The sequence below is a fragment of the Narcine bancroftii genome, chromosome 3 (assembly GCF_036971445.1).
Source record: "Narcine bancroftii isolate sNarBan1 chromosome 3, sNarBan1.hap1, whole genome shotgun sequence".
NCBI classification, from domain to species: domain Eukaryota; kingdom Metazoa; phylum Chordata; class Chondrichthyes; order Torpediniformes; family Narcinidae; genus Narcine; species Narcine bancroftii.
This window is the reverse complement of record NC_091471.1, coordinates 141,424,919-141,441,744: the sequence shown is the minus strand read 5'-3', so window position 1 is coordinate 141,441,744 and position 16,826 is coordinate 141,424,919. Positions and strand designations below refer to the sequence as shown.

The window sequence follows — 16,826 nt, the reverse complement described above, 5'->3', positions numbered from 1 at the left end:
ATCACAGTGCGGCTTTCGCGCAAACAGAGGAACTACTGACATGGTCTTTGCCCTCAGACAGCTCCAAGAAAAATGCAGAGAACAAAACAAAGGACTCTACATCACCTTTGTTGACCTCACCAAAGCCTTCGACACCGTGAGCAGGAAAGGGCTTTGGCAAATACTAGAGCGCATCGGATGTCCCCCAAAGTTCCTCAACATGATTATCCAACTGCACGAAAACCAACAAGGTCGGGTCAGATACAGCAATGAGCTCTCTGAACCCTTCTCCATTAACAATGGCGTGAAGCAAGGCTGTGTTCTGGCACCAACCCTCTTTTCAATCTTCTTCAGCATGATGCTGAACCAAGCCATGAAAGACCCCAACAATGAAGACGCTGTTTACATCCGGTACCGCACGGATGGCAGTCTCTTCAATCTGAGGCGCCTGCAAGCTCACACCAAGACACAAGAGAAACTTGTCCATGAACTACTCTTTGCAGACGATGCCGCTTTAGTTGCCCATTCAGAGCCAGCTCTTCAGCGCTTGACGTCCTGCTTTGCGGAAACTGCCAAAATGTTTGGCCTGGAAGTCAGCCTGAAGAAAACTGAGGTCCTCCATCAGCCAGCTCCCCACCATGATTACCAGCCCCCCCACATCTCCATCGGGCACACAAAACTCAAAACGGTCAACCAGTTTACCTATCTCGGCTGCACCATTTCATCAGATGCAAGGATCGACAATGAGATAGACAACAGACTCGCCAAGGCAAATAGCGCCTTTGGAAGACTACACAAAAGAGTCTGGAAAAACAACCAACTGAAAAACCTCACAAAGATAAGCGTATACAGAGCCGTTGTCATACCCACACTCCTGTTCGGCTCCGAATCATGGGTCCTCTACCGGCACCACCTACGGCTCCTAGAACGCTTCCACCAGCGTTGTCTCCGCTCCATCCTCAACATCCATTGGAGCGCTTACATCCCTAACGTCGAAGTACTCGAGATGGCAGAGGTCGACAGCATCGAGTCCACGCTGCTGAAGATCCAGCTGCGCTGGATGGGTCACGTCTCCAGAATGGAGGACCATCGCCTTCCCAAGATCGTGTTATATGGCGAGCTCTCCACTGGCCACCGTGACAGAGGTGCACCAAAGAAAAGGTACAAGGACTGCCTAAAGAAATCTCTTGGTGCCTGCCACATTGACCACCGCCAGTGGGCTGATATCGCCTCAAACCGTGCATCTTGGCGCCTCACAGTTTGGCGGGCAGCAACCTCCTTTGAAGAAGACCGCAGAGCCTACCTCACTGACAAAAGGCAAAGGAGGAAAAACCCAACACCCAACCCCAACCCACCAATTTTCCCCTGCAACCGCTGCAATCGTGTCTGCCTGTCCCGCATCGGACTTGTCAGCCACAAACGAGCCTGCAGCTGACGTGGACTTTTTACCCCCTCCATAAATCTTCGTCCGCGAAGCCAAGCCAAAGAAGAAGACATGTTGTGTACTATTACATGACTCTTCAACAACAAACTCAATCAGGGTCTTATTTAAAGACTCTAACACTTCATTGATTTTATTTCCCTCTCTCTGTATTGCACAGTCAGTTTTTTTACATTTCTTTTATTTGTTTACCTGTGTATGTTGAATTTTTGCACTGCCAATAAGTGGTAATTCTGCTTCGCCCGCAGGAAAAAAAGATTCTCAAGGTTGTATGTGATGTCATATATGTACTCTGACAATAAATCTGAAATCTAGATTCATTTTACACAGGACCATATCATGTTCCCTTGTTGGTTTCATAACATACTGTTCAAGAAAATTACAACGGATGCATTCTATGAACTTCTCAAAATTCCTTGACGTACTTGATTTGTCCATTCAGTGAACCAAGTTAAAATCCCTCGTGTGAACTGCTATTCCATTCTTGCATACATCAGATATTTCTTGGTTTATATGTTGTTTCATGGGCAATGGATAGTCCCTCCAGTGATATTTTTTAAATCCCAGTTCATGTTCCTAATCTCTATAAGATCGATTCAATATTCTACTCCATAGAATCTATTATCGTTTCTTATTATCGCCCTGATCTCATCCTTAATTATGAGTGTTGTCCCACCTCCCTGTCATTCCTCCCTATCCTTCCAAATTACTTGCTGTTCCTGGATATTTAATTTCCAATCATCTTTACTCTTCAACCATGTTTCAATAATTAATATTAAATCATACCTCTGTACTGACTTGAGCCATTGATCTTATTTTGAATACTATGGGCATTCAGATAAAGTGCCATTTCACTCATTGCCCTTCCAGAATCTAGTAGTCTTTTTGTCCTTCGCATTTGATTTTTCTGTCCTCTACTTCACCTTTCTCTGTGCTAACGTTTTCTTCAGTCTCCAGATTGCTTCTCTCTATCATTTTGCAAGGATTCCCATTCCCCTAACAAATATTAGTTTAAACCCTCTCCAACTACAGGAGTAAACCTCTTCCCTTAGGGCATTGATTCTGGTTCTGGCCACGTGTAGATGGTCCAGTTGATACTTGTCTCACCTTCCCATGAACCAGTTCCAGTGATCCAGGAATGTGAATCCCTCACTTTTGCAGCTCTGCTCATGTCACATTCTAACTATCCTGCTATTTCTACTATAATCAGTATGTGGCACTGGTAGCAATTCTGAGATGACTGTCTTTGAGATCCTTTCAATTTATCTTTTAACTCCTTAAATTTGGCTTGTGGGACCTTTATCCTGTTTTTTAATCAATATTGTTGGTACCTACATGCACCACAACTGTCTATTCACCCTCACCTTTCAGAATGACTTTCAGCCACTCTGAGACATCCTTGACCCTATCATCTAGGTGACAACAGACCATATGGTTGTCTTATTTATGGCTGCAGAAGAACATATCCATTCCCCACATGGAATCCAATACCATTATGTCTCTGCCACTCTTTCCCATCTACAAATGAACAGAATGGCCTGTGGTGCTGTAAACTTGGCCTCTGCTGCTTTCCTGTAATGAGCCACCTCCCACAACAAAACTCACACTGGTACATCTGGTTTGTGGAGAGAAGACCACAAGGCACTAACTTCCTGCTGCCATTCTGCCTGTTGGTCACCCATTCCTTATCTTTCATCTAGCCCTTTAATTGTGGTGTGAAAAAAAACCACTAAACGTTGCTATTCATAACATTCCCAGCACCACAAAATCTTCAGAGTGACTCCATGCAGAAGCTCCGATGATGCTGTGCAGTCTGTCAGGGGCTGCAACTGGATACACTTCCTGCAAAGGGTGTTGGCATTGGAGTAGCTGCCAGGATGGCATTGACACTGGTTCTGTGTCATCATTCACCCCTTTGTAAACTTCACAAGCTGACAGCTTCAAACAAGGAAGCATTCAGTATATTGAATACTGAGGGTTGTGCATCAACCCTGTGTGTTGTGCTCTATTATTGAATCTATTGGAATGGAATCTTGAACCTAAACTTAAGCAATGTACGGTGTACACTTTACAGGGTTGAGTGTTCGAAGTTGGTCAAAATGGTGATTTGAGATTTAATTTGGTGTTATCCTTCAGGGCCAATAAGAGTAAGTGTATCCAGTTGCAGCCCCTGACTGCTTTGTACCTTTCACTTTATTCTCTCACAACTTTAAAAATCCAATTTTGAACTTTGTGGGAATGATTGGCTAGTTCCGCAGGTGTGCATGCTTGCAAATGCCTGTCGAGTCCATGCATATGGATGACTGATTACAATGGAGAGAATGAAACTAATACTGGCAGCTCCTCCAATACAATGAAGTACACGAGTAGTGTATCAGTACATGTGTGCAGATGTAAAAATGCAGAGATTGCACTTTCATGTCCGGGCATACAGAAAACCAATCAGTCAAGTAAATTCCTTTTCCTCCACTTCTCCCTTAGTCAGCTGATTTATAGTTGGCTGTAAATATTGACTCGGATTCCATAAAGAATGATTGCTCAAATCCATATTCACTTGGAGCATTTGTTTAATTTTGCAATGAAACAACTAAGTTTACTCCTCCTATTGCCAGTGATTTTCTATCAAATGTAGGTGCTTGGGATATAAATTCATAGAAAATGACAGTTGGATTACCATTCTGTGTATGAATATATAAACATTACATGTGAAAACTGATTGCCAAATCTACCACAGTTTAGTCTGTATCTGCTGAGTGAGGGTTTAGATTGAGCAATCAGAAGCAAAATTTGTAATGAACAAGTCACAAAATGTGTTGTTTGCTGGCAGCGTCAACAGTGCAAATATTCATATAAACTACCTTACAACAATAAATAAAAAAAAGTGCTCAAAAATTCAAAGCAAGGCAGTGTCTTTGATTAATTGATCATTCAGGAATCGGATGGCAGCGGGGAGGAAGTTGCCCATGTGCCGCTGAGTGATTGTCTTAAGGCTCCTGTAACTTTTCCCCCGATGATAGCATAGCAGAATGAAGAAGGCATGGCCTAGGTGGTAGGTGTCCCTGAGGATAGAGGCTGCTTTCTTAAGACACCACCTCTTGTAGATATCCTCGATGGAGTGGTCTGGTGCCCATTATGTGGCATTCCGAGTTAACGTCCCTCTGGAGTTTTTTCTTGTCCTGACCATTGGCACATTTGTATTAGACAGTGATGCAACCAGCCAGAATGCTCTCCACGGTATTCCTGTAGACGTTTTCGAGAGTCTCAGTGACATACTGAATCTGCTTAAACACCTCACAAAATATTGCCGCTGGCAAGCCTTCTTCGTGATTGCATCAATGTGGAGGCTCCAGGACAGATCTATGTTGATACTCAGGAATTTGAAGTTCTTGACCCTCTCCACTACTGAGCCCTCGATGAGGACTGGTCTGTGTTCTCCTGACTTCTGCCTGAAGTCCATAATCATCTCCTTGCTAACATTGAGTGCAAGGTTGTTGATGTGACATCACTCAACGAGCTGATTTATCTCCCTCCTGTACACATCCTCATTGCCGTCAACTACGGTGTCATCGGCAGATTTGTAGATAACATTGCAATTGTGCCTAGCCACACAGTCATGGGTGTACAGTGAGTGGAGAAGTGGGCTAAGCACTCATTTTTGAAGTGCATCTGAATTGATAGTCAGTGAGGAGAAGACATTGTTTCTAATCTGTACTGACTGTGGTCTTCCAATGAGGAAGTCAAGGATAGACTTGCAGAGTGGGGTGCAGAGGCCCAGGATTTGGAGCTTGTTGACCAGCCCTGAGGGAATAATGGTGTTGAAGGCTGAGCTGCAGTCGATGAGAGCAGCCGTATGTATGAGTTGCTGTTTTTTTGGGTTTTTTTAATTTTTTGACTGGGGCAGCGGGAGGTGTGTGTCAGGAAATTACCAGAAGGACGTGCCAGGACCTGCCCCCCTCTTGGGCTTCACTGTTGGGGGCTGGGGGTGTTTAGGGTGGTGGGCTGTGAGCGAATGGGAGTTGTTGAGATTGTTGCTGTTTTTGAGGTGATCCAGAACTGAGTGGAGAGCCAGCAATATTGTGAGTGCTGTGGAGCGATTGTGGTAATAACCAAATTGCAGTGGGTCTAGTTCTTCGCATAGGTACATGTTAATTCTGGCCATGACCAACCTCTCAAAGCATTTCATCACGTTAGAAGTTAGTGCTATTGGGCGATAGTTGTTATGGCAGCTCACTCTACTCTTCTTGGGTACCAGGATGATTGATGCCCTTTTGAAGGAGGTGAAAACCTCTGACTACAGCAATGACTTTTGAAAATGTCGATGTACAGTCCAGCCAGTTGTTTGGCGCAGATTTTCAGTACCCTGCCAGGTACGCTGTCAGGGCCTGATGCCTTGCAAGGGTTCACTCTCTTGAATAATGTTCTGATGTCAAACTCAGAGACCCACCATCAGGTCCTCAGTCTTAGTAGGGACTCTCAAATGCACTGTTGGGTTCCGCTTCTCAGAGCATCCTTAGAAGGTGTTCAGCTAATCGGGTAATGAAGCATCACAGACATCTATGTGTTTGCTCTCACTTGGTAGGCCGTAATGGCCTGCACTCCCTGCTATAGCTAGTGTGTATCTGTCTCTAGCTTCCTCCAGAATTGCCACTTTGTTTCAGAGATAGACTCCCACAGGTCATACCTTGTCTTCTTGTAGAGATCTGGATCCCCAGCAGGTTGTGAATCTTCTGATTTATCCAAGGCTTCTGGTTGGGGAACACCCGGTCTATGTGCATGGACACACACCTGTCCACACAGGTCTTGAAGTTGGTGACTCGATGCATATTCATTTAAGTCTGAGGATGAGTTCTTGAATAAGGTGGGAATCTGGTTTATTTTTAATTCTTTGTGGGTCATTATTACAAACATGATTAAAACAATACTGAAATCAAAATTAGAACCTTACCCAACAAGTTTTTTCATATAATGTAAGATGTGATGATTTTTTTGTTTTCCATCAGGATTCATCACTACTTTGACAGCTTTGTACATGGTGACTGATTGAGACTCCATGTGGTTAATTTTATTTCTGAGTTAATAAAAAAAGCTTGGGAGGAAACCTGAGAACCCAGATGAAACACATGCGATCACTGGGGGAATCATACAAACACCTTACAGCAGCGGATTCAAACTTGGGTCGCTGGCACTGTAATAGAATTGCACTGCCCAACTTTGTGTATTGATGATAAAATAATAAAACAAAAGCAATGAATCATTTTTGATTGTTAAATGCTTCCCTTAGTTGCTGATTGATTATAGACATTAAAATGTGCGCACTTGAATCCTTGTATCTGCAATCTTTTAAGTGCATTCATGTCAGCTTCCACTAAAATTAGTGCATCTGGCTAAACACATGGTGAAAGTAATATCAGATAACATAAAAACAAGTCTATTTCAACCTTTGAACAAACTCTGCCATAAACTTTTGTAATGTATTTAGTCGTTCAGTATGGGTCACGTCTCCAGAATGGAGGACCATCGCCTTCCCAAGATCGTGTTATATGGCGAGCTCTCCACTGGCCACCGTGACAGAGGTGCACCAAAGAAAAGGTACAAGGACTGCCTAAAGAAATCTCTTGGTGCCTGCCACATTGACCACCGCCAGTGGGCTGATATCGCCTCAAACCGTGCATCTTGGCGCCTCACAGTTTGGCGGGCAGCAACCTCCTTTGAAGAAGACCGCAGAGCCCACCTCACTGACAAAAGGCAAAGGAGGAAAAACCCAACACCCAACCCCAACCAACCAATTTTCCCCTCCAGCCGCTGCAACCGTGTCTGCCTGTCCCGCATCAGACTTGTCAGCCACAAACGAGCCTGCAGCTGACGTGAACTTTTACCCCCTCCATAAATCTTCGTCCGCGAAGCCAAGCCAAAGAGACCATTCAGTGCACCGACTCTATTGTTGCACATTAGGCATTTTTGGGCCTCTATGGAATTAAAATAATTCAAACTTTGATTAACCTCCTCTTTGTCTCTTGCAGCTTCGCTAAGCTCATGATTGAGGAATAATTTACCTTCAACTTTAGAAGCTTCAACTTTAACCAGCAGTCAAATTATCAAATGCCTTCCAGAAGACCATACACAAGCTGTCATCCTCACCCAGCAAATTATCTATCCCTTACAAATCCACTTTGGTTTCCTCTGATCAACTAAAACATCCAATGAATCAAACTTTCATTGCAGAGTAATAATTTCCTGACAACATACATTAGGGTACCTGATTCATAGCTTGCAATTCCATTGGCAGCGCTTAGCACCGTGCACAGCACCAGCAACTGGGGTTCGAATCCAGTGCTGTCTGTAAAGGGTTTGCGTAGGTTTCTTCCAGATGTTCCTCTTTCCTCCCACACTTCAAAATGTAAGGGGGTTGTAGGTTAATTGGGTGTAATTGGGCAGGATGGGTTCATGCCAGAAGGGCCTGTTACCATGCTGTATGTCTGAAAATAAACCTCATCACTTGAATTAAATAACAGTCAGTAGTTTTCTCATCTTCTTCAATGGTTCCTGCATTAAAAGAATATTCATGCTCATTTCTGTTAAATTCCTGAAATGGGACAATCTGGTTCCAGGAATTTGTCATTCATTTGTATATTTATTTTATTCATTGTGGTTATTTTGTTCATTATCACTTATCTACGATCTAGTATTAAAATCCCTGGGGAATTCTGGGGCTACCTCTTTTTCCAATGTAAATACTGGCTCAAAGTAATCATTCAGCATATCTTTTTATTTACAATATTGCAATATCCATGTTAGCAAATTTGCTCTTGACAGTCTTGTACTTAACATCTTAACAGAATTGACGATTTTTTTTGTTCATTTTGATATCCTCATGGTTTTTCTTTCAACCTACTCGTAGTTTGTACTGTCTTGTGCTGTTCTTTGAATGTCTAACAGTTATGAGTATATGTATTTGCTTTTGCCTTTCCATATGCACTGGTAATCATTAATCACTGTGCTTTAATTATGGTGGACCTTTCGTGTGGAGAAGCATACCGAGTAGAAACAAGAGTTGTTAATACTGAATAGACCAGTGTCTTGAATTTACAATAGACTTGACCCCTGGTAACTAAACCTATTAAATTTGTGCTCTGCTGACTTGTACAGCTTTGCTTATTCAAGGTTACAGTTTTCAATGTTACTGCATCCAAACTGTCACACAATCCCTAAATGTGGGAAAGCCACATCAGAACAACCGGAGGTGTATAATCCAGTGATTATTGGGGAATCAGAGATGGAGTGGGTGAGCAAATTTAAATTCATTGGATTAACTATCAGGGAGGATCTTTCTTAGATTCAACATACTAATGTCATTGCAATGAAAGCACGTCAGCACCTCTTCTTCCTCAGTTCGCAGACGCTTGGTACCTTGGATACATTGGCAAACTCCAATTATCCAAAATCCTGTTATCCAAAATTTTTTGGATCTGTTCAGCTCTGAAAAAATTTTTCAGATAATTGATGATTTCAGAAAAATCAGAAATCCTCATTTATCTGAAAAAATTTTGAAGCCAAAATGATGTCATTTCACCTCTGAAATATTTTGGATAAATGAGGATATCTAAAGCAATCCAAAATCGTCAGTTATCCAAAATTTTTTCAGAGCCAAACTGACACCACAGGTTGAAAAAATTTTGGGAAAAACCTCTGAGTCGAATTTTGAGTTTTTGGTTTTGGATTCATCTTATTTTGTTCAGGTTGTTTTTTGATGAGAATTAAACATTATTTCATGCTTGTTTGCTGTTGTTTAAACACTGTTAAAAGTGATTTGCTGTTGATACTGGGCTGTTTTTTAAAAAAATGACTAGATATCCGAAAATATCGTTTATCCAAAATAGACCCAGTCCCGACAATTTCAGATAATCGGAGATCTACTGTAGAGATGTTCAGTGGAAAGTGTGCTGACCGGCTGCATCACAGCCTGGTAGGGACGCACCAATACCTCTGAGTGGAAAACCCCACAGAAGCTAGAGGACACATCCCTGGCAAAACTTAGCGCACCATTGAGAAAGTCTACATGGATTGTTGCCATCGGAGAACAGCATCATGGATCCACACCACTCAGGTCATATTCTGTTCTCACTGCTGCCATAAGGAAAAAGGTATAGGTGCCACAGGACTCCAACCACCATGTTCAGGATCAATTGCTACCCTCAGCCATCAGACTCCTAAACAACAGACTCAATCAGAGATTCATTTAAGGACTCTTACTTTGCACAATATTTCTGACTGAATTTTTTTCTCTGTATTTGCACAGTCGGTTTGTTTATATTTCTTTCTCTTGTATATATATCTTCTTGAGTGGAGTTTACAGTTACTGATAAGTAAAAATTCTGTCTGGCCCACAGGTAAAAAAAATCTCAGGGTTGTATATGATGTCATATACCTACTCTGGCCACTGGGTGATTCACGCTATTATGGTGGACAGAACTGAGGTTGAGCCCCCATTCCCATACCGACATATCTGTCCATGTGGTGCCAGTCTGAGATCATCCACAAATTGAAGGAACAACACCTCGTATTTGCTCTGGACTCCCTCCAACCAGATGGCATTAACATTGACCTCTGATTTCTATTAACACCCCTGCCCCGTATCTTTCCCTGTGTCTCCTTTCCTCCAGCTCTCTTTCTTTCTCCCTCCTCCCTCTTTTTTCTCTGTCTCCACTCCCCCAATCAATTCTCACGTTTCCTCTCTCCTGTCCTCTTATAATATCTAATTTACATCATTTGTCTGTTGGTCTGTACTCCTCCCCCTTACAGTCTTCCCTATTTCCCAGCCTCTTAATGTATGTGTCTGTCTGCTTTTTACTCATACCTTGAGGAAGGGCTCAGGCCCAAAATGCTGGTTAATATATCTTTACCTCCTCTGGACACTGCGAGACCTGCTGAGTTCAGCCAGCATTTCTGTGTTTTTACGACAACCACAGTGTCTTCAGACTTTTGTGTTTGACTCCTTTATTCTGCATAATTCCGAGGCTGATGGATGACCGTAAACTCGAAGGCTTAGAGGTTTATAAAATCATGAGTGACATGGCCAAAGAGAATGCTTTCAGTCCTTTTTCCCAAGGCAGAAGATTCTAAATGTAGAAGGCATATATGTTTAAAGTGAGAGGGGTGAAATTTTATAGGGATCTGAGGGGCAAATTTTTCTCTTAGAGGGAACAATAGAAGTTAGTGGGTACAATCACAACATTCAAAAAGGCACTTGAACCGAGGGATAGGAAGGGCTTAGCAGGAGCAGGATAAAACCAAAGGTAGACAAATGAGACCAGCCCAGGATACTTTCTTGGGCAGTAAGGACAAGTTAAGCAAAAGGGCCTCTTCCATGTTATACAAAAGAAGGCATTTAGAACTTGGTGTTTTGTGTGCGTTCTGCTTAATAAGTAACTTTACAGCTTGTTGATGTTGTAACAGTTTGTTGTGGCTCATCAAACAACAGATCCCAAGGTCGGAGTACAATAGAGTATATTGTTACTTATAAATTTATTTTCAGGAATGCAATCTTTTAAATGTCACATTTCCAATCATGTCCTTAATCAAAATGAAGCATTCACCTCAGTGGTGTGCTGCAGGACAATATAGGTCAGGGAAGGTTCTTTTCATTAGTTAAAAATATGTTAGATTACAGATCCTCTATGCAGTGAATTCATAATTTTAGCTGTCACTTTTTTTGTGTCTGATTCCAAGGAAGTCCTATGCTTTGAGATTTTGTGTCAATTAAATGAAACATTCAACCGAAGGCCAGGGTACCACTTCTCGATGGATGTGGAAGAACCTATGGCTTTATTCAGGGTTGGGGTGGTGGTGTCTGCTTGCTGTTTCAGTCAACATTTTTGCCTCATCCATCGAAACCTCTCATTATGTTTGGACTTTGATGTGCACAAATGAGCCCCACAGCTTTGGAAAACAGCATTGCTGCCTTTTTTATTTGTATAATAAAAATCAATGTGTTGGGTGTCCCTAAATTTGTGGTGTTAATTAAATACAACTTTGATTTTTTTTGTACCATCTTGTCTCAAATACAAGGTGGGGTTGGGGGGGGGGGGGGTGCAGTATGGTGTTGGAACCTTGTTAGTGACCTTGATGAAGAAAAGGAACATTGACTCTGGTATCTACTCCAGATTATCAACCAAGGGGTCTTCTGGCAGAATCTTCTTTGGTATTTGTACTTGTGCTATAAGACTTATTCTTTCAGTCGGACCCTCAATTGTGTGTTTAAGGAAAAATGAATGAAACAGCAGCTGAATGCTTTTGAGAATCAGAACCGGAATTTATTGTCATGAACTTGTCACAAAATTCGTCATTTTTGCAGCAGCAGGCATCATAGTGTAAACATTTCTTTAAAAACTGCATTTCAAATAACTAAAATAGTGCAGGAAAAGGAAAAATGACAAAGTGGGGTCTGTGGTTCATTGTTCATTCAGAAATCTGATGGCAGAAGGAAAGAAGCTGTCCTTGTGCTGCTGAGTATAATTGGAACAAATGTGTATCCCAAGTAAAAACATTATTTCCCCAAGGGCCTACATTTGAGGTGGGGCTGGCAATTATACCTTTATTGAAGCTATAAAAATTTCAAACCGGCGGTAACTATTCTTGAAAATAGGAGAAATAAACCACCAAAGTAAATTGTCTGTTGCCTCCACCTCAACTTTTGTTTCTGTGTTTAAATACTCTAGAATTTGGTTAAAGCACTATATTTCTACTTTAGAAAATTGCAGTGGCACTGATTTCTCAACAGAAATTTTCTCTTTTCATTTCCAGGCATGGAAGAAGCGCTGGTTTGTACTTCGATGTGGTCGCTTGACAGGAGATCCGGATGTCTTGGAATACTACAAAAATGATCACGCCAAAAAACCAATTCGTGTCATTGACTTAAATCTGTGTGAGCAAGTGGATGCTGGGCTCTCCTTTAATAAGAAAGATCTTGAGAATAGTTACATTTTTGATATTAAAACAATCGACCGTGTGTTCTACCTGGTAGCGGACACTGAGGAAGACATGAATAAGTGGGTCCGATGCATCTGTGACATCTGTGGGTTCAACCCTACCGATGAGGGTAAGTGCTTTGTCTTTTTGTTTCCAACATCATTATTTTTAATAGCATGTTTATAGTATGTCATTTGCTCCAAAAATGAAAAGGAGAGATGACCTGGAGGGCCATATTTTCATAAATTTAGCAGCATCTGAGAAAATGGGATGAGACATAATTAAGTCATCATGATACCAAGAAATAAAAAGCTGGCAAGTAAGCAGTAGACACATTGGAATGCATGGTCAATGAAAGTCCCGCTGTTCCCATTGTTAGTGGTGCAGTAAGTTATCCAAAGGGACCAGTGATATTTAGGTCTCCTGAGGTTTTAATGTGATCAACATTTGATTGCTTTAATAAAGAGAATAAGAAAATAACAAATTCAACATTTTATACTCATTTAATTTGTTTTTGATCTACTGTTACCGGGAGTGATAATTGAAGAATGAACAGTCTGAATCCTTGCTATTGCATCTCCAAGGAAAAGTTATTAATTTAAATAAATAAAAGCAGTGACCCTGGGAACAACACCACTTGGTTTCCTTCAATAAAATACAACCATTCATTGTGACCACCCATCAGTGTTATTAATATTCCTTTCTTGCCATGTGTTTCAACTTTGCTGATAAGCCTGTTATGCGACACATGATCAAAAGTCTTCTGGAAGTCCATTCACCCAACATTCATCAACCCTTTTTAAAAAAAAACCATAAAAATCTTAAAGAAATCCATTTTCATTCATCTATTTTGCTGGAGGTAATTATTAATCCTAACCTAGATTTATGATTCTACAAGCTTTACCCATGCTGAAGTTAAACTGACTGGCTTGTCATTGCTAAGTTTAAACGAGTTGCAATCTAGTTCAATGTCACAAACCACCATATCTAATGACCATTGAAAGGTTATGGTTAGTGATCTTGCAGCTTCTTCCAAGTCTACCCTCAAAATACTAGGAAGCATCTGTGTGGTCTGTCATCTCGTGGCTAGCTCTTGAGATCAAGGATGATGGACTTCGTTCCACTTTACACAGAGCGAAAACGTCTTTGCGTGTATTTGTTTAACGTGTGCTTAATGTCACATTCCAAGAAGCACACGGTACTTCACAAATCAACCAATTCCAATGGTATGAAAACCATGACAATTGGAGCTGGTGGATTTGTTGCAGCCTTCATCCTCCTTCACAGTTGTTGAGTTCAAAGTAACTTTATCTGCATGTTCCACCGTTGGGGTCTTGGTTGGATGGTTCTTTGTCATAATTCCAGACAGCAATGCTCCCGGGATCCCAAGACCACACAAGTTTCTGCACCACAACAAGGTGACAATCCACAGAGAAGGGTCCTGGTCTCAGACAGAGTGGCAATTCACCTCATTGATTCTGCTTCACCATTCAAATCATGGCTGGATTATTTGTCCTTTGAACCCCATTCTCCTGCTTTCTCCCTGTAAACTTAAGAACTTATCAATCTCTGTTTTAAATATAACCAATGACTTGGCCTCTACAGCTGTCTATGCCAATGAATTCCATAGATTTACCACCCTCTGGTTTAAGAAATTTCTCTTTTCAATGTTCTAAAGTGATATATCCTTTTATTTTGAGGTTGTATCCTCTGGTCCTAGACTCGCATACTACTGAAAACATCTTCTTCATGACCACTCTATCCAGGCCTTTCGACATCCACTAGGTTTCAATCAGACCCCACCCCCCAAACCACAGCTCCAACTTCTTAAATTCCAGTGAATATAGGCCCAGATCCATCAAACACTTTTCTAGCATTAATCCTCTCGTCCTCAGGATCATTCTGGTGAACCTCCTCTGAACCTTCTCCAGTGCCATCACATCCTTTCTTCCTAATGTGTTTCCTATACTCCAAATGTGGCATGATCATTGCCTTATAAAGCCTTAGTATTATATCCTTGTTCTTGAATTCTAGTACAGTGTTCTTAAAATAAATGCTAAAATTGCATTTGCCTTACTTCTGACTCATCCTGCAAGATTACCTTTAGGGAATACTGCACTGGGACTCCCAAGTCTATTTTGACCTTTGCTTTCTTAATTATTTTCCCATTTATAAAATAGTCTATGTCTTTATTTCCATCTACCAAATTGCATGACCACTTCCTTAAGCCACTTTCATCTGCCACTTGTTTACTATTTCCCACCCTGTCCAAGTCACTCTGCAGACTCCCTCCTTGCTTAACTCTACCTGCCCCTTCCCCTATTTCTGTTTCATCCACAAACTTGGTCGCAAAGCCAGCAATTCTATCATCCATATCGTTAACATATGATATTAAAAAGAGTGGAATCAACACTGACCCCTGCTGAATACTACTAGTCACCAACCGCCAACCTTAAATGACTCCCTTTATTCCCATTCTTAGATTGCTGCCAGTCATCCAATCTACTATCCATGCTAGTATCTTGTAATTCCATGGGCTCCTATCTTGTTTATCAGCCCCATGAGCGGCAACTTATCAAAGGCTTTCTGAAAATCCAAGTGAACAAAATTCACTGACTCTCCTTTGTCTCCCTTGTGTGTTACTTCTTCAAACAAAGTTGTAAGGCGAGATCTTCCATGAAACCTCATCCATAATAATGGAAATCTTACCAGTCACTGAAGTCAGGCTAAGTGGTATGTAATTTTCTGTCTTTCACCTCTCTCTCCCTTCTTAAAGAGTGGAATGGCATCTGGAATTTTCCAATCCACTGGAATCATTCCTGACTCAAGTGATTCTTGAAAGATCACCACTCAGCTACCTCTGTCAGAACCCTGGGGAGAGGGAGGGGGGGTGAGGGTGTAGTCCATCTTGAGGTAGTTGAGTACTTATCCGCCTTCAGTTTCCCAAGTGTCTTCCTCTTAGTAATAATGACTACACTCACTGTGCTCCGTGACTCTCTCGAATTTAATGTGTTCTATGTTGAAGACTAATGCAAAATACCCATTCACTTTATCTGCAATTTCTTTCTTCTCCATTACCACTTTTCCAGCATCATTTTCCACTGGTCTGATGTCCACTCTTGCTTCTCTTTTACTCTTTATATATCTGAACTTTAGGTGTCACCTTTTATGTTGTTGATTAACTTACCTTTATATTTAATCTTTTCTCCACCTTTTTTCAGTTTGCCTTCTGTTGATTTTTAAAAGCTTCTCTATCCTCTAAATTCATTTTTGCAGTGATGTATGCTCTCTCTTTTGCCTTTATGCTGTCGTTGACTTCTCTTGTCAGTGACGGTTGCTTCATTCTCCCTTTAGAATACTGTTGCTTCTTTGGGATGAAATGACCGTACGTCTTATGAATATTTCCGAGAAACTCCTGCCATTGCTGCTCTGCCATCATACCTGCTGGGATTCCCTACCAGCCAACTTTGACTCTGGTTTACTTTTACTCAACTGTAGTAATAATATAACTGATTTTTAGCTTCTCCAAATGCAGGGAGATTTCTATCATGTTATGATCACTGCCTTTACCTGATAAAATCTGGTTTGATACACAACACCAAATCCTGAATTGCATTTTTCCTAGTGAGCTTGACCACAATCTTTTTTTAAAAAAATCCATTTCGTATGCATTATTTGCAATTTCCTTCACATAGGGTCCAGTGCCAATCTCATCTTCCCAGTCTACCTGCATATTGAACTCTCTCATGACCATCATTACATTGCCTTTTTTGCATGCCTTCTCTATTTCATGTGGTAATTTGTACACCACATCCCGACTTCTATTTGGAGGCATGCTCGTAACTTCCATTCAAGTCTTTTTATCCTTTTATTTTCTTATATTTACCAGCAAGAGTTCTACATCTTCAGATCTTATGTCTCTTATCGCCACCCCACCCTCTCTGCCCATCTGTCTATCTTTTGGGTGGGATGTCTATACTTGGTTGTTCATCTCTCTGCTGCAATATTCTTTCAGCATGACTCTGCCCACAATGTTGTACCTGCCAGCTTTCAACTTCGCTTTAAGCTTAATCGTTGGAATTTGGGAGAATGAGACAGGATCTCTTGGAAACATTTTGAGTGTTGAAAGGTGTAGACAAGAGTAGATGTAGAAACATTGTTTCCCATGGTGGGAGAGTCTAGGACAAGAGGATTGAACAAATGTGGAAGGATTTCTTCAGCCAAAGGGTTGTAAATATGTGGAATTTGTTGCCACAAGTGGTTGTGGTGGTAAAGTCAATGGGTGTATTGAAGGCAAAGACTGATAGATTCTTAATTAGCAATGGCATGAAAGGTTATGGGGAGATAGGGGCAGGCAGTAGAGCTGAGTGGGGAAAATGAATGCACTCATGATTGATTAGTCAAGCAGACTTGATGTGCTGAGTAGCCTATTTCTGCCCCT

General features: G+C 41.4%; 1 protein-coding gene across 4 annotated transcripts in view; it reads left to right on the top strand.

The window, feature by feature from the left end:
• Nucleotides 1–16,826, top strand: part of gab1 (GRB2-associated binding protein 1) — a 262,884-nt gene that overhangs the window by 158,301 nt on the left and 87,757 nt on the right. For all 4 annotated transcript variants that reach the window (XM_069925282.1, XM_069925280.1, XM_069925279.1 and 1 more), the window contains exon 2: nt 12,221–12,515. In XM_069925282.1, the coding sequence (XP_069781383.1) occupies nt 12,221–12,515 (295 nt within the window). The remainder of the gene's footprint in view (nt 1–12,220; nt 12,516–16,826) is intronic.